Genomic DNA, 19,390 nt, shown 5'->3' on the forward strand with positions numbered 1-19,390 from the left:
GACCTCTACTGCAAAATGTGTAAAGGTTAGTTCTCAGCTCTCTTATATTTTATGTAGTCATTACCTATGCTAAACAGATAAAAATATTGCAGCCAGTAGGGAAATATTAATTCAGTGTCATAACAATTTTGACTCACCTTCATGTAGGTTTGATTCAAGAAGCAAAGTACCTGCTTATTATATACTCTGAAGCAGAAACACATGTAAACACAAACAGAAATGTTTATTGTTCCAAGACTTGCCTCTGCTTGACCCCGTACAGTGCACCTGAGTGTCTCACAGTGTCCTCATTTATGGATCCTTTAGAAGGATCAAGACACATCAGACAAGGATAATTTTAAGGCCATGTGGTGATCTGGAAGGTTGGACAGATGTCCAGTACATGCTGACCAGACTGCCTGCATAAAAGTCTAACAATTTTTTTTTCTTCAATTATTGATTCAGCCTTGAAGAAGTGACAAATGTAACCATGTTTTTGTTGCTAAGCTTCCCAATGCTGAGGGTAGTGAAAAGTCAAGACATCCCTTACCTACATTTCTAAAAAATGAGACAGTAAAGTCTTTTTTAACTCAAAGCTTGTACATCACTTTCAGAGGTTTAGGTAGTTTAAAGTCTACTTACTGATCATTTCAAGTCTATGTCAAATACGTATTTCAAGCCCAGTAGCAGCAAACCCTAAAATATCATGAATAGTCTAATAATAGACTTGTCTGAGCTCAGTGCTTTGCAGCTGATTTATACAAGAACATGAGAACAATAAATACCAATATCCTAAGTACTGATGAACCCCAGGCTCCAGTTAAAAGCTCACAGACCTGAACTTCTTCTTTTTTAAATCAGTGTGGCTATTCAGCCACCAGCTCTGGAAACTATCTGTTTTAACTGTGACTTAATCAGCTGAATCAGCTGAATTACTGTCCCATGCACTGTGGTCACAGATCAAAGCACTTACGAAGGTACGAAGGAAGTGGTGAAGGGACACTATGCCCGTTCCAGTGGTGATCCAGTTGTCCCTCTAACACTGAAGTTTCTGTAACAAACAGAAACCTACTTTTCATAATCACTTGATCCTTTGTGTCATTACAATTTTTGCTATTCTTCAGTGGATTTCAGTGTGATGCTGTTCAATAATTACTTTTCCAGACTTGCTAACACTAGGAACATAAATGGGACCTTTATACCTGGAGGAGGTACCTACAGGTCACTGGGATTTATCTTCATCTGTTTAAGTGGCATTACTACAGGAAATGCCATGGCTTTAGGTTATCAGCAGGTTTCCCTAACATTGCTACTATTAATTACAAGCAATCCAGCCCATCTTTTCATTTTGCAAGGTATGCCCATTTGGGAGTCACGGGGCAGTGTGTATGGATAAGAATATGAAGTAAAGTTCAGGAAACTTTTTACAATCTTAGTCCAGTCCTAGCAGTGGTCTTTGGGTTCAGAGTCCAATGATGCTGGAGTCTCAGCACTGATCATCTGCCAAAGAAGTGAGGAGGAAAACGTCATCACTTCTCCTGTGAAAGTGCAGAGCTCTATCTTCTCCCCACAGTTTTGGGGATTGTAGCGATACATTTTCCAGGGGCTGGAGTGGTATACAACATGCCACCCCCCCTAAAACTTTTGCTTGTACTATTGCACCAGAAACTTTCCTTAACAGCCTTCTTTGGAAAACAGTTGTTTTTGCTGCTGTCTTTCATTTTATCTTCTCTACGGTATTAGCTAGCCCTACTGGTTTGTAAGCTGTGCATGTCCTGCTGTGTATTCACTTTTCCAGGTCACCTACAAGTAAAGAGAGATGAAAGTGAACCTAACCACCCCAGAAGCTCTCCTCTTAACAAACTTCCACCTGATTCTCAACTTTTCCCCACCTCTCTCTCTAAACATTAATAAGCAAATTCTTTACTGGGCTAAATATTGACTTGCACTTTGCAACCTTAAATGTTAGCTCTACCTGAGACACCGTGCTGGAAAATATGAAGACCAAGTACATTATGTCTGGCTCTTCACCCGTATCCCCTCTGATGCAATGTTCACAAAGGCATTAGTCAGGTTTGTTAACCAGGCCTGCCCTTTCGTAATAGGCGTCAGCAGGCCCTGCCTGAGAATGAGATCTGTAGCTAATTGTGCAGAAGGTGACCTTTCAGAGGAGGCTGGAAGGCCAGTGAAGTGTGTAAGTATGGAAATGGAGGAAAGGACCCATGCTGAAACAGTGGAAATGAGGGGAGACCTGTCTAAAACCTTTGGCTGAGCTCTATTACGTTGCACGTTGGGATGGAAACCCAGCCTGGCATGAAAACAATTGTTGCACTAGTTCGTAATATACCAAACCCAAGGATTTTTGCTCTGTGTCACCTGGAAGCCATCATAGGGATGGCCTGGTCGTAAAAAATTGGTCATGAAGAGAATTATATTTATTTCAAAGTAACATGAACCATTTCTCTACTGCTTTCTATGGGAAAATATAGGAAATATTCATACCCGTTGGCATTTGAACAGTATTCTGAGTATTAGAAAACAAAAATTCTAGTAATGTACTGAAATAAGACCACAATTACTTTGGATACGCAGAGAAGGGGCTTATGCTTCTGGTGCAATTAGCAGGTCACGTCCCCAGCTCTGGAGCTGCCGACACCATCAGTTTTAGTGCTTCAGCAGGGGATAATTTCACTTATACTCAGTAGCGTACGTTTCTCATGAATAAAATATTCGAGACCGTTCGACGGCTGTATCGCCAGCCCCGTGGAAGGCCACTCCTGGTCTCCCAGGTTAGGTGTGCGTGGAGGGCCGGGCGGACACACGTGACTGTCCCTGCCCTCTGCCGGTCACCGCTGACCGCTGACGGGTGACTGGGCCTCCCGCCTTTCCCGCCAAACAGGGGTTGGGGAGACGTTTCCATGGCAACGCCCTCTCACCCCCTCCCCTCCCCCCCCCCCCCCCCCCAAGATGCCGTTGCTATGTCAACGCTCTCCTTGTGGCATCCACCCCTGGGAGGGGAAGGCTGGAAGGGTTGCCATGGAAACCGTGCTCCCCTGAAGCATCAATCAGTAGGGCTGGTCTCTTCCCTGCCTTTCTGCCCCCCAAACGTCCCGCCATGAAGCTGAGATAAGCCCCGGACATGTCCTGCTCTGTCCCGCCCGGTCCCCAGGGCCGTGCCGGCCCCAGATGGACACGGCCGCTCCCGCCAGGCTCGCGGCAGCTTCGCCGGCCGTGCAGGCCCGACCTCATGGGAGACCTTTGTCTGTCACGGCACCGGAGCAGCTCACGTCCGGGGACACAGGCGGTCATGGGACAGGCACGCGGGGGACTTAGTTTGTCTTCTCAAAGAGCAGTGGAAACGGGAAGTCGCTGGTTGTGCTGGTGATGGAAGTGCTCGGTGCGTGGATGTGGGAAGACGTAGCAGGGGATGCACGTCTACTTGGGAGTAGATATACATTCTCGGTCCGGGCCTGTCTCATATAACAACAACAACCAAAACCACCTTTTCATCTAGAAATACTTTCTGTATTACATCGCTCTTTTAAAATTCCCCAAAAACTCCAGGTGGTGTGATTTTTTTTCAGATGACTCTGTTGTGGGAAGCAACTGACTGAACCAATTCTGCAGAAAGGCTGTAGTTAGAAAATGCAGAAAAAATATTCAAAAACCCAAATATTCCATGGAACATTAAAATACATAGGAGTGCTTTTAGCACAGGTATTTGAACAGAAAACATCAAAGGTCTTGTCTGCATGATTTAACATAGCCCAGTTAATGAATCTCTGCTTATCCCTAGAATATCTGAGCAAAGTGATTTGTTTTAAAGGATCTCTCCTCTGTCACAGGGAGCATCTGGGGATTTGGGGAAGAGCATAGTAGAGGAGTTTGCAGATGTAGCCTGAAGAATCAGAATGCTGACACTGCAAAAAAATCTCTCTCAAAAAAAAAAAAGTAGTTTCAGGGTCACAGGACGCCGACACATACTCAGTATTTGGCTTCTTGCATACACATTTTAGTTAAGTGATACATCAAATACTAAATAAGAAGTGTTTGCATTCAAGAATTTGTCAGAGCTCATGATTTAGGACTGTCAAGAGTTCATGTGCAGACTCTGAGATTACAAATACCTGCTTTGACACTGACTCTGAGAAATATACAATGAGGTCATCTGCTGCTGAATCATCAAAGGGGCAGAGAAGGGCTCTCCTCAGGGATAAGGGACTTTGTATACATTTTAACTGTTGTTACACATCTGCTGTTGCTTATCCAAGAGAAGAAAATCATGTAACTGCAGATGACCTCACATAATCAGGGGGGAAACTTACAAAAATGGCCAGATCAAGAGATTTTGAGTTATATCTTCTAATAGAGACATATTTCTATCTTATTATATCTTTGAATGAAGAACTTCTGTTGTCCTCTATGTTATATTACTGCACAATTCATTGTCTGGAACATACTTACAGAAAACTAGAAATCATATTCTAATCTCATCCTAAAGGACATTACTTCATTTGCAAATGGATGGATTTCCATCATTTTTCACATTGGGATCAAGCAGTTCCAAATTAGTCTCAAAGCCAACCTTTGTGCTTTGCTCTCCTCTGTGTTCGCCATGTGGCATAGAAAATCAGCTCACAGTATGACATAAAAGATATGCAAACCATCATTCTTCTTCACTAGTCTTCAAACTTTATCTCTGGGGAAATGGGAGCTTGTTTGTGTAGAAACCTCAAATCATGGTGTTCTCTGTATTATTGAATAGATGTCTTTGATCTGGTAGATGCTTAAGGTAAGAATATACAGTTATTTCTGGAAATTAGTCACCTAGACCTGCTTAAGCAGAAGCTGCTCGTTTCCCCATATATTTTCCTCACCTGCTTTCAAAACCTGCCTATTCTTTTGGCCTTTACAATGCCTGTAGCAGAGAGTTCTTAAATTTAATTATGTGCTGTATGAAAAACTGTTTAGTTTGTTTTCACCTGATAATTTAAATTTTCCACTTTCTTCTGCTGTAAAATATTGTCAATACAAGATCCTTATAACATTTTAAACCATTCATTATTTTACAGGTTTTAAATATGGACCTCTGTGGTAGACCTGGCTAAATATTATTTTCTGAACTTATCAGATGGATATGCCTCCTCTCAAGCATTACTTTCTTCCAGCAAAACACCTCATGGAAATAATGCTGGTCCTAGCTGTAACTCTGCTAGGAATAAAAGAAACTTCACTGCAATCGAAGTGCATTGATTTCAGTCCACGAACCTTTCCTGAAGAACTTCCAGCCTAAAACTGGAGATAGAAACAGCAAGATGACAGGGACACTAATTTAGGTACATATGTCTTCAAATGGGTCCATTTATTTAGCCGACTCAAATTTCTTAGCTTGATGTCACTGATGCAGTGGAAGAAAGCTTTTAGAAGGGAATGAGGCTAGTGAGGTGAAATGGTGTACTCCACGCAGTGAAGCAACACTGAACAGTATTTGGAATCGAGGTTGGAAAAGAACCCAGACATGCCCCAGTTTACACTTCCTATATCATATCTACTTAGAAAAAGTGATTATGTTACAAGTTTATCAGAGTAGGGAACTCAAGGACAAACTCTTCAGTGAGTGGCTTGAAAGAAAGGAAGCAAGCTACCTGAGTGCTATGTAGTGTAATGAACAAAAATGAACAGCTAATTCATCTTTGAAACATCCAACTTTCACAGAAACATCAGTATTGACAAAAAGATTGTTATAATTTAGGTACAACATAGGGGATAATTTCATATTCAGAAGCAAAAGAATGTTGATCTATAGCCATTTCTAAATGTATTATGAAATGACTTAGTTTCAAAGAAAGAACTTTAAAAGGTTTCATTTCAACACACAACCACAGCCGTTACTCATATCAAATTCCCCATGCTTTAAGACTGCATAAATGCTTTTAAAACAATGCCCTGAAGCTAATTTTAGGTTAATTTAAGTGACCATCATAATTGTGGGTTACAACAACCTTTAGAAAGAGTTTGGTTGCATACTTGTTGCTATTCTATTTGAATATTAATGATTTGAAGGCTTGAATAACAGATATTGGTAAATTATATATATGAGATAAATTTTTTAGAAGTTTTATCTTGATTTTTATGAGGACTGTGTTTCTCTGCCTTAGGCATCAGTGTGGCATATACTGTTTCAAATACAGATATTCTGCTCCTTCTACAAAATAAATGGAAAACAGACCTTAATAAAAGAGACCTCCGACTACGATTTCATTCCTCTGAAATTTTCATGTGGGAAAACCATCATGGCTGCCATCCTGCACCTGATTTGATCTACTTTGCAGATTAAACACAATGGAATTTGCAAGTATACATATTTACATGTAGGGAACAGCAGATAACATCGTAAACTCATTAGAACTAATATAATAGGAGTGGAAACATGACACGTCCGTGTCCAGTGGATCTGTATAGATCTCCAATAAAGCCCCAGTTAATTCCTCTGTTACATGTCTTTCCTGGTCCATACACAACATACACATTTCTACTCAGCAAACATTAGGTCAATTTTGAAAGAAAAAGTTCAGTCAATTTGGAGCGTGGAGCTGTTGTATACCAGAAAGAGCAATAAGCCCCTCCTGTGCAACAACAGCAAGCAGATAGCAATGGGAATGAGTCAGAATATTGAGAGATCATAAATGAGAGAGGTTTGGAAAAAGGGAAGAATAACTTGGGGAGTTAAAAGGGACAGACACGGGCCTTAGAGCTGGCAAAGCTGCATCACCTACCTGAAATACTTTTGCCAAATTGTCAAAGAGGGCTTGACCAGCACTGACTTTATGCTTGACTCCCCTCACTGTGCCGTTTTTGCTGAGGATGTTGACTCGCTTTGTACCAAACCCCCTCTCTTTGGTGGCTCTGACTAAAATGAGCAAGTCATCCTGCTCATTCTCATTTTCGTCGCACTCGGACCCTACATGGCCATTCTGCTGCCCCTCCACTTCACTCAGCCGGCTGGTTTGGTCGGTCTCCGAGCTACTGGCATACTCGGAGTCCAGAGAGTCGGCAGCCTCCCCGTCGGTGTACACCTCCTTCAGCACCCTCCCGCTGTGCGAGGACGCAACACGGAATCGAACCTTCCTTGATAGCCTCTCGCTGTCCGTCTTTATGTCACTTTTAAACATCGCCTCTTCCATTGATATAAGCAGTTTGCATTGTTCCAGGGTGGTGCCCATTGCATTTGCCAGTTTGTCACACTTAACAACAATATCGGCACTGTTTTCTGTTCACAGGGGTTCTCATATTAAACTAAAGAGGGTTCCCAAGAAGCTACACTGCCATCCTGCAGTTAATAATGGATGCAGTTGTGCTATGGTTACCTTTAAACTAAAACCCGTAAAACGATCTCATTAATTAAATATTAAAAAGCCATTGTGTACTTTTTAGCACTAAGGAAGAAAGCAAGAAAGGGAGAAATTAAATTCATTGACTAAAATAAAAATTCAAACCCACACATGATAAACCCAATAACAGAAATTACATGAGTTTGTATGAATGCAGTTTTTGTTTGCTGAGAAATACAAAGAGGAAGAGTTTTTCACAAGATTTGCAAAGTCAAAACTGTTTATGTACATTACACCTGAGGGGAAAATCACAAACTTCAGCACTGAAGAGGAGTCAATGATGGGCATGTTTCTTCCATCAAAACACTTCATTCCCTTACCAGTCAGACCTCATTCACCAAAGTTTGCTTTTTATGTAATCTTACAGAGATTTGGCAGGGAGCTCTGACTTGGTGTTTTGCAATGCTGGCCTTTTCACAGACTGGTAGAGCAGTGGAGAAGCAATTAGTCACAAATTGTTGCACAGAGTAACACAGTGTTATTAAATAAAATGGAGCCATAGCTAGTACCGCACAGTAACCACAGCCTCTGTTCTGTTTTGTCAATTATTCAAGGACTGGGCCAAGGGAATCTGAACAAGGAATAGGAGAAAGCTAATTAATTGGGTCAACAAGGATCAAACAAAGAAAAGTAGGGTAAGGTGGATTCAACCGCAGGGGAAGCAATGTACCCTAGCCCAGCAAATCACAAGCAGAGGTGTTAGGCACCCGGCTCTAGATGTAAAAGTAACAAACCCACACTTGAGGTTTCTGGCTGTGTCTACTCAATATCATGTAGTAGCACCTTAGACACTCAAGCTGGTTCTGAGTTTGCATGATGATCCCTACTTTCAGTGCTATTTCTGCATTTTTCTTCATTTATGGTAAAATCCAAAGCATCCCTTAGAGCAGCATCGAGAACTCCATCCCCGTCTCACTTTGCCAGCAAACACTCCCTACACACTCTCTAAAGCTTCATTTTCTCTCTAGACTCATCAATACTGAATTTATTCCTGAAGCCTGTGACCTCCCAACAGGTGTAGGCATGAAATGAGTCCCTAGATGCTCAGGCAAACCAGAATGGTAATGCCTGCGGTCACAAGCAGCTGCAGAGCTTCAAGCATCTGAGGAGGCTTTCTGGCCAAGATTTTGGAAACGCAGGCTCAAATCTTTCAGCAATTAGGTGGGGCTTATTGCAACTTTCTTTTGAACAACAGGCATGAAAATACTGCTCTGCAGCCCAAGTAAAATCACAATTCTTGTGACTAAACTCTAAAATTACTTATTTTCCACCTACAAAACAGAAACACAAATGATTAGTGGCATTTCATAGCGCTAGTGGTTGCCACACTTCTTTCTAAAATGAGGTGATTTGCTGTATTATCAACTAGTATTATTCACACAGAAAAAAAATAGGAAAAAGTAAGAAGTTGCAAGAGTTAAAATGCATTGCTTCTCATCTTTCAGAGTAGAAAAACAGCTTGTATCAAAGTCTTTACTAATTTTGAATACAGTTATAAGACACCTTGTGAAATTCAACTTGGGAGGGGGGGGGGGTTGAACCACACTGATTATGATACAGCCACCTGTCCACAGAAGCTTTGATAACAAATATAGTTCATTATTACTAAAACCTGACTTAGAACTAAGAACATTCTGTAGCAGCATGAATATTTCAAAATACCTTTTATGGAATTGTCCAAACAGGGCTGCAAGATACCTGGTGAAATCATTTAGCCTGTTACCTACCCCAAAGTTAACTGTATCATAGTGTTTCCATGATTATCTGAGTGATCTCCTCTTAGAAACCTGCAGTAATTAACTTTGTTCATATTCTTTTTTTTAATTAAATAATAAAACCTAAATGCCCTGCAATTAATTGCCACAAATAAAAAAATCTGAGCTTCTATAACAGAAATATTTTTCACAACACTTTCATAATATTTTTATCTCCTCCAATTGATGTTATATATTCTTTAACATACAAAGCATTTTATTCCTATTGCAGGCAATGGGAAAGCTTGTATTGCCTGTAGTGCAAAGGATATGAAACTGAGTGATTTAAAAAGTTAATGTAGCATTGAATAAATGCAGAATTAATCAGTACCACATTTTAAAAACATTCCAAATACTGTTAGCATCTTGTTCTCTGTTACTAGGAAATTAGCTCATCGTGTAGTTTCATGGCAATTCCATTATTCAGTGGGAAATATTTTTATGTCTGGTTATGAGAAGTGAGAAACTGTATGCACAGTTTTCTCTGCAGAAAAATAGTTAAGCACAGTGGAGCATGCCCCTTTACAGAGGCATTTACACACATAAGATTTCATCTTGATGTTCCAGCTGTGGACCTTCTCTGAGCAAACATGTGACTTTGGGGGCAAGTGCACATAGCCAGCAGGAAGCAGATTACAGACTCTAAACTGATCGTATTCATGACAGAAGACATTTGAGAATTCAAAGACCTGAAATGCACATATTTGTACTATCTGCTGGGTGCATGTTCTCAAGAAAGGCAGAAAGGATGGAACTTGACTAAACATCTCTGTCCCTCCTATAGAATAAAATCTGTAGTAAATGTTGACACTAACTCCACCTACCGAGTTTGATGCTGCACCCTGTCAGCTGTTATATTTGTGTTTATCATTTTCTAACTTCTCTAAACAAACTTCTTTTCATTCAGAAGGTTATTTCATTTAATGAGCAGTAACCATTAAAACATAATGTGGTGGGGTTTTGCAGTAATGAGCTCTTTCTTACCTGTAATTATGACTCTTCCTGAATTGTTTGGCTGTTGTTAATTTTTGTTTCTGCTTAATTTGGTTCTAATGTACTGTCATTGATTAACTCAAGGTCAGAGGGTCCATCAAGCATAAAGTTGAAGCACACAGAGGAAAAAGTTGTCGCTACAGAGATCTCTCCTGAATAGAGAAGCATTCTGTAAAAAAACACCTGGAAAGAAGATATTACATTCATTGCCTCTTCTTTGACTCTGTCTCATCTCACAAGGAACTGGACCAACCCATTACCTTGATGTTGTGCTAAATAATATGGTTTCCAGTAAAATCGTCACATTTTATCTTGTTCAAATTACCACTAAGTTGAAAGGAACAAAGAAGATGATGCTTCTGCTAGTTTTTGACTTCTAATGCTTCTTCTTGACACAGAGTCAAGATAACAGTACTGGATGAAGCCCAGGGGACAGATGCTGTATGTATAGTGCAGCCTTGAAAGACAAACATCTGCTCTGAGACAGACATCTGAGAATCTTCCACACTCAATGCAAGAAGGTGCCTGCAGAGGGCAATTCATCACATCTTTCTTCCATGACAGAGAAAGCAGGGAAAGTCTAGCTAATAAGCTTAGTCTGAATATTTACCTTTTAAATGACTGAAATTAGGTCAGGTGAGTCAAACTCTTTAATACTTTTAAGATTAAAAGTTTGAACTAAGCTAAAGTAGCAATCACATTATGCCAAGTGAGACCTTTATAGCTGTATCAGAGCTATAGAGAATAAAGAGCAGTAGAGAATAGAAGGAAATTCTAGTCTCATTTATAACCCTGACACAATTTCTTTAATATGTAGGTGAGATCTAGCTGTCGGAGTTCATCATATATATATAAACCTATATATGCTTCAATTTCAGCAGCTTATACAAGTAGAGAATCTGTCCTAGGCACTCCATTTCTGTAAGTTTGGAGCACTACCAGCTTCACCTCTGGAAAGGACTACAAATCAATAATATTAAACTGTAGCAAAATGCTTGAAAGAGTATCTAGCCATATGTATTAAGCAGCACAGATTGTTTGCATTTTGCTGAAGAAATGTAGAGTGGGCTATTTGAAACTACTGTAAAAATGGACCTCATGACATTCCCATTGATCCAAGAATAAAAGGTATAAAAAACTGTTAGAATTGGTAGTATTAAAGTAGCAGTGAAATGAAACCTGAATCATGAAAATGAGACTTTAGGAAGAAAATAGGTGTCCAAAAAAGAAATAAACTAGGTTGAAAGCAACAACTGCCTTGTTCATTTCTGAATATGTGATAATTTTAATAGAGTAGTTTACCCTATGACAAAGTGTTACTCTGGTTTGATGCACAGTGTAAGTGGGGCCATTTTGCCTTACGTATTTGCAGGTTACTAAGTATATATAGCAAATCTGTAGGTTGACTTGAAACCATTCACACTGGTGTCATTGATCATTAGACAGATGGCATGAATTCACAGTGACATGCCTTGTGATACTAATTTGCTTCACTCTACAAAGTCAGTGTGCAACTGCCTCTGACTTTATTACACTTGTAGTAATCAGAAGCATATTCTGTAATCTCTAATTGTTAATGCACAATTAGCAGAGCAATCATCAGGACCCAAATATTCAAGAGCCCTAGATTTCCCATCTGTTGTTGGGAAGCAAGTACTTTGTTTTGTAAAGGCACATGTGGAAAGTTGAGTTTGTTTATTCTGTTACAACTAAGTAAAGTTTGTGAAGAACATGCTCTACGCTTTAGAGATTACAAAAGCAGATATTTGAACAGCAAATGCTAAAATTGCTTCTAGCTGAGACAGATTTAGTGCATTTCTCACTTCCTCAGAGAAGGAATGTTCCCATTTGCTAAGCTGGCAAAACATCTATCTACTTTTCTGCAGGTCCAGAATAACATTTTAACTGTAGTGAAGTTCAGGAGGACACACAGAACATGTTCGGGTACCCATCAAGGAACTCTTGCATCTGGCAGTTGTTTGTCAGGCATAGCAGCTGCTAAACAGAAACACTACAGATGAGAACAGACCAAGCATACTGTTGCTATTATAATGTCTAATTATTCATATGACAAGTGCTTGACACTGCCATTTCATTTCATTTGTAGATTTCATTTAACTTCTGTTAAACAACTGTTAGAATGGCAGGGTTTCTGTGCCTATGTTTCTGCTTACATTAGTGAGTTGAATGCGTTGTTTCTTCAATTTATTTAATGAAGAGGGTAAATGAATGAGGAAATCAAGACATGTATCTAGGCCATGCACACAAGCGCACAAGGAGGTAAGAGGACATATGGGATCTTTCTGCTACCCTTTTTGCCAGGGGTAGCAGAAAGCCTCCATTTCCAAACTCTTCAGGGAGAAATGCTCTACATTGTATCTGGAAAGGTAGTCAACAATTATCTTTAACTTGAAATTCACAGACATTTCAGCATAGTTCTTTCATTTCTGCTTTTTCCACAGTAGGTTTCTGTAGGAGCCAAGCTGCTGAGCTAAACGCAGAAGCAGTGGTTCATGAAGAGCTTCTGTCTTTACGTGGTAGTTCAGCTTCTGCTGAAAACTTAGTTTGTTTATTTACTCTCTGAACAAAGTAAAAGGTCAGCTCTTAAATGTGTTAAATATCTGAGTTATACGAGGCACAGACCAGTTTTCCTTCTTCAGAAAAGCCTGTCAAATACTTCTAGCCTACTGACTACGGTAGTAAGAATAGTGGCTGGAAACTTTGATCCATGTCAGATGGCTGATAAAAGGCATAATTGTTTATTTCATCTCTTACACAGCCAGTCTCAAAATCCGTTCTTTGTAGCTCCATTTTTTCTAGTCATGTAAGTGGTCATCATAGGATGTGTGTGTTAGCTGCCTCTGCAGAAGCTTTAGGCGGTAGTTGGCCACCAAAATTTGTGGTGGTCACAAATTTTAGAGTTCAGAATAGGATTGAATTTATATGCTGATCTCCATTAAGAGCTTTGGTATATTTTCTCAAATGTTCTAGTTTAACAGGTAAAAACAGTGAGAGAAAAATATTGCCACTATAGCAGCAATTTGTAGAGGAAAGAACAACTGTGTTATGAAAAAAAAATTGTTTTATAGATACTACACATCAGGGAAAAAAAAATCTCAAATTCAGCAGAGAACAAAGCAGCATGTCATAAGAGGTAGTTGCTCAGCCAGACTGTTCCCTCGTTAGTGTACTGGCTAGATATTAAGCTAGACGTTAAGTTCTGTCTACCTAAGCAACACCACAGTGAATTGTGAACCTACCAGTTTGGGGAGCCACATATACAGTCCAGACATGTCCTGCTCGGTGTAGGATTAAGAACAGAGTGTGCACCTCTTCACCAAGCCACCTACCAACTGAACATGACAAGTGCCAGGGAAGGAGGTCTGGATGCCAGAATCCAGCATAGAACACATTTGAGGGTCACTGTCAACTAAAGGGCTGCTACACTGCGGAGCAACCATGAAAAAAATATGACAAAAATGTTGTTTTCTGTCTGATGATTCCACAATGGCTCTGCTTGAGCCCATCTCAGATCGGGTTTACTGTCATTAATACTGGAAACTGTATGTGAGGCCATGTTGCAAAAGAGAAAACTGGAGATTAGAAGACATTAATGGTAGAAGAAAATATTTGTACAAATTTCTTGTAAGTTCTGCTTAAATTTCCTAAATGTGAAAATGTGCTCCCATCTTTTTTTGGTGTGGTTTATAACACATTTGTTTGAACTCTGGTCTAAAATCTGATAGTCCTTCTCCATCAAATGTCACAATCCAAATATTACCGAAGATTTGGAAGAAGAACCTGCTACAGTAAGCATTGATTCGCTAGGAAGAATATCCTTTCCTGTACCCATACTTCATTTATCATTGTTTCAGTGACAAAGGAACAACCAGGAACTTTTAAAAGAGATTTGTTCTTTACTTGGAAAGAAAAATGATACTTAGACTCATGATAGTTTTCAAGGCTAATTTTCAGGGACTGCAAACAGTCCCTCTTCACTGTGAACAAAGATAACAAAATCAACATGAAAGTTTCAGAGAGTCATTTCCATTCTCAGAGTTCCACATGGAACAGCCTCAGCAGCAGCAGCGATACCTGAACCCTGTCCTGAGATTCCTCATACATCTATTTCTCTTAGCTCCCACTAGACACACAGGCCATCTTTCTGTGTTGAGCCCATTGTTGAAAAGTGAAAATAACACAAGTATAGGGATTAAAAGGATCTGGCATTCAGTTACATTGGAATAAAATGGGTGGAAATAACTAACACACTAGTGAAATTCACTTTAGTACTGCTCTTCCTCGTGTGATTTATTATGATTTGTTAAGTACCCCAAGTACACTTTTGAGCCAATGCATGTTCACGGATAGCATCTCTGGATAATATCAGCTAAATAAAGTTTAAAACAAATTCTAACAAACTACTGTCATTTCTGACTCATAAATACTTATATTCATATGTATACCAGACACAAAATCCCTATAGCCCTTTTTAAAAGGTTAGGTATGTTAGGCCTGCATGTTGCTTTCAGTATTTTGGACAAATTCCAATTAGATCATTGAATGCTGCATTGTTAAATTTTGGATGTGGTGGTCTTCCCCTTGCGTTGCTATGTTCTGTTAAACAGCTGCTGAGTCCTGCTGCTGAGTCCTACTTCTGAGCTGTCAACACTTCATTAGCAAGTGACCTTATTTAAACACATCTCTTAAATGTTCCTTGGAGACAAGGAAGATTTAATTATATAGTTTTACTGGAATTACTCTGAGACTCTTATAAAGAAACAGAAAGAATTTATAAGTACTGTGAGTAGGCTTATGGTTTTTTAAATTTTATTCTTAGATTATGAAAATGTTTTCCAGGTCTGTTTATATCCAACCTGGGGGTTTGGATGAGTGATATTTATTTTGGGAATTTAGCTCTGAGGGAATCAATGCTAACAACATGTAAGCAGCCCTTTTTTAGTCAGATTTATTCTTTTGTGGGAGTACATACAAGTTACTGCTTGCAGACTGTATGGAAATTCTGCTGATGAGCATGCAAATGTCTGCCAAAACCCTATATCTGACTTGAAGCACAGATCTTGCATGCGTCTCTCAAACTTTCCACTATGTAGCATTTTTGACATATATTTTTGAGCCAAAAATATGTCTACTAGTGATATAGGTTTGTTTTTTGGGGTTTTTTTTTTGCATCTCTGGCTTTCATAGAAGAAAATCATATTCAGTGTTTTCTTCCTATCATTTTTTTTCTCCTTAGAAAACCACATCATTATTGTAGACAGTAGATATACTAGAGATAATAACATATAATAATGCAGCTTAGCTCTCATTTCACACATGGGAATAAAAGTGATGAAAATAAGATAAAGGACTTTCATTTAGTTCCATTGTTACTGGCTAATGTTACCACCAGTATTCTTTCTGTGGGTTTCTTTTATTCAAAACTTGAAAAATCCTTAGATGCTCTTTGTTCTCCATGTCTTCAGATCATTGCTGAGAAAAGAAAGACTCCAAAATCTTGTGAAGTTGGGTTTTTTTCCAACTGCTGTTCATGTATGTAACAGCAGACTGACTCCTGTATAAGGAAGATGATCTGCATATACTGTGATTTCCCATATGGCCACTAGCTGATAAGAAAAGTCATCCAATCCCTGGATTGCTGTGCTATTTTTAATTTAAGACAGGGTGGATATCAGTTTTGGTGAAGGAAATATTTATGTATATACAAATGTATTAAATCTTAGATGGAAAGGGAAGGATAGCATTTCATACAGCCTTCACGATGACAGAAACATATCAGCTTTGCCTTGCGTGCCCCTGAGGAGAGTTTAATAGCCATGACTTCCCTGTGGTGGGCTGACCCTGGCCGAACACCAGGTGCCCACCAAGCCGTTCTATCACTCCCCTCCTCAGCTGGACAGGGGAGAGAAAATATAACAAAGAGCTTGTGGGTCAAGATAAGGTCAGAAGATATCACTCACCGATTACTGTCACGGGCAAAACAGACTCAACTTGGGGAAAATTAACTCAATTTATTACCAATCAACCAGAGTGGGGTAATGAGAAGTAAAACCAAATCTCAGAACACCTTCCCTCCACCCCTCCCTTCTTCCCAGGCACAACCTCACTCCCGGATTCTCTACCTAACCCCCCCCAGTGGCGCAGGGGGACAGGGAATGCGGGTTACATTTTTTCTGCTGCTCCATCCTCCTCAGGGGCAGGACTCATCACACTCTTCCCCTGCTCCAGCGTGGGGTCCCTCCCACAGGAAACAGTCTTCCATGAACTTCTCCATCGTGGGTCCTTCCCATGGGCTGCAGTTCTTCACAAACTGCTTCAGCCTGGGTCCCTTCCACAGGGTGCAGTCCTTCAGGCACAGACTGCTCCAGTGTGGGTCCCCCACGGGGTCACAGGTCCTGCCAGGAGCCTGCTCCAGCGCGGGGTTCCCATGTGGTCACAGCCTCCTTTGGGCATCCACCTGCTCCGGCGTGGGGTCCTCCACGGGCTGCAGGTGGACATCTGCTCCACCATGGGCCTCCCTGGGCTGCAGGGGGACAGCCTGCCTCACCATGGTCTTCCCCATGGGGTGCAGGGGAATCTCTGCTCCGGCGACTGGAGCACCTCCTCCCCCTCCTTCTTCACTGACCTGGGGGTCTGCAGGGTTGTTTCTCTTCCATGTTCTCACTCCTCTCTCTGGCTGCCATTTCTGCCTGTCCCCACAACTTTTTTCCCTTCTTAAATCTGTTATCCCAGAGGCACTACCACTGTCACTGATGGGCTTGGCCTTGGCCAGCGGCGGGTCCGTCTTGGAGCCAGCTGGCATCGGGTCTGTTGGACACAGGGGAAGCTTAGAGCAGCTTCTCACAGAAGCCACCCCTGTAACCCCCACAGCCACCCCCCTACCAAAACCTTGCCATACAAAGCCAATACACTTCCCAAAGGTAAATCTTTATGAGATCTGGAGGCAGAAGAGCCATCCATCCATGGACACAGGAGAGATGAGACTGGTTTGACTTTTCTGCATGACAGTAACCCATAACCAAGTCTAGAGGTGAACAGAGGAAGACCAGGTGGAGGGCAGGGAAGTAGGGTATTGGTCTGTTTAATGGATGAGCTAATTGCAAGATGGATAAATCATTAAGTCATTTAGGCTCTGTGGATCTCGGCCACCAGTCCAGGAATTGCCTCACTCAGTTTGATTTAGACAAATCCTTACTATGAGCAGAGAAATAATGTCAGCAAATGCTTGTCAGGCCTGACTGATGAAATCGCTGCCTTATACCAACAGAAATTCGGAGCTTAGTCAGTGCAAACGGAGGATCCTGGACTGGTGATGCACCCATTGGCACAGGGATGTCAGGTCCCGTCCAGCCGGTCTCTGGGTAAGGCTGGCACACAGGAGCCACAGGCAGGGGCAGAGGGGGCTGGAGACGCACCACCAACAGAGGAGAGAGGCCTTCCTTTTCTGTCCGCTAACAGAAAAACAGGTACTTTTTGATCTATAGAGGAAGGAAAAGCTTGGGAGAACAGATTATGCTTTCTTCTTTTAACACCTATTGCTTCAAAATCATTGGGAACAAATGGTGCAGTGCTGCCCAGCTCTTTCCCCACATTTTGGTGCACTGTTGTAATCATAAATCCAGTTATTCATGACTCCAATTTGCAGTCACTTCCCTGGGCCACTCATCTGCTGTTTAAAAAAAGAGATGCCAAACATTGTCCAGAAGGATACGCACATATCATAGCACTGGGGGGAAAAAGAAAAATACAATGCCTTCTCCTTTAGCTACCCTCAATCTCTTTAGAACCGGGAAACACTGACTCACCAGCTGAGTACCCAGCACTCTGATATTTGAACACTGTTTAATACGTTGGTTTGTACATTATAATGAATCATATGTCTTCAGTCACATATTCTTTTGTTGTTGTTGTTGTTATTATTTCAGTCTTACTGCATTCCTCAGGAAACCAAAGGCACCAAAACAAGTATAGCCTTCATACACTATTCTAATCTTGTTTTCTTTTCATTTCAGCTTGGATTTTGAGCACTTAGACTCAGCTAATTCAATTTACAGGCTCATTAACCAGGCTGCAAATGAAAGGGGAAGACACTGTGTCTCCACAGGAATCATCAATGGTCCCTGGGTTTTAAAACCTCAGGAGCTCCTGGTGCAGCATCAGTCTGATTTCTCATACCTGCAATTCAAAATAGGATCCAATAGGTAAAGAAAGTGGCAAAGAAACTGACAGGAAAATTGTAATGTTTCTTCCTCCAGTGAATATTCAATTGTGTGTGAATTTCTCTATAGGCTTCCTGGTCAAACCTTTACAAATAATGACTGACTTGCCAACAGGCTTTTATCGTAAATCACCTTTTTTTTTCTGATTGATCTTAAAGCTGTTTCAAAACAAAAGAAATATTTCTTTCTCTCTCTGTATCTCTCTCTTTCTAGCTCTACCTCTGTCGCAGCTGAGGGACAGTAACAGTATTCAACACTGTTTCCAGAAGGCATGTCTGAGGGCTGTGTCCTGAGCCTGCCTGTCAGAGCTCTTCAGTGCACCCAGCGCCATAACGTTCGTTACTACTGACCATGTGGTAATTCCACCTTTAAGTTAAAAGATTCTTCCCATGAATGCAAGATTGCTTAATTTATAAAATGGTTTTCTTGTAAGAACACCTTTTGGGGGGGCTTTTTGTTTTGTATTGATTTGGTTTGATTAGTTTTACTGTAACTGTTTGCTTTCTATTTCTTATTTCTTTGCTCCCTGGAGCTGAGGAGACTGTTGAATTACATCAGTTCCCAGAGGATGCAGCCTTCAGCTGAAGGCTCGGATATAAATGACTATTTCCTCTGTGGTGCATATTCATCAGAGGCAAATTCAAATGTATGCTCTCATTTTATTATTCTTACATTCGAAATATGTATTCACAAAGGCAAGATTTCAAACCACATCTTTGGCAAGGTTCAGTGGCAGTCCTAACTCTTAAGTAAGCTCAGCAGGAGCTCAGACCTCCCCATCACCCCCCATCAATGTTACTGAGCCCGAGATATTGACTGAGCTGCAGCACATTTAATTTAAAAGTTTACCTTTAGTCTCCAGTTAATAATACACACATGCAGTCTCTTCTTTCAAACAAACCCTTTTCACAAGCAGTGGCCTTTATGCCCAGCAGCTAAATGCCTGATGACTAAATGTCACCTCTTTGAATGCAAAAGCTATTTCATTGTCCAGAACTGTTCCTGAAACACTGGGCAGCGTAATGATTCCTGA

General features: G+C 40.7%; 1 protein-coding gene across 1 annotated transcript in view; it reads right to left on the reverse strand.

Annotated features, from left to right (window-relative positions):
• GRXCR1 (glutaredoxin and cysteine rich domain containing 1) overlaps positions 1 to 7,166 on the reverse strand; it is a 40,835-nt gene extending 33,669 nt beyond the window's left edge. Inside the window, exon 1 of the mRNA XM_049834695.1 lies at positions 6,756 to 7,166. Within this exon, the coding sequence (XP_049690652.1) occupies positions 6,756 to 7,163 (408 nt within the window). The 5' untranslated portion in view covers positions 7,164 to 7,166. The remainder of the gene's footprint in view (positions 1 to 6,755) is intronic.
• Positions 7,167 to 19,390: the final 12,224 nt, after the last annotated feature.

Source organism: Accipiter gentilis, chromosome 3 (assembly GCF_929443795.1).
Source record: "Accipiter gentilis chromosome 3, bAccGen1.1, whole genome shotgun sequence".
Lineage (NCBI taxonomy): Eukaryota > Metazoa > Chordata > Aves > Accipitriformes > Accipitridae > Astur > Astur gentilis.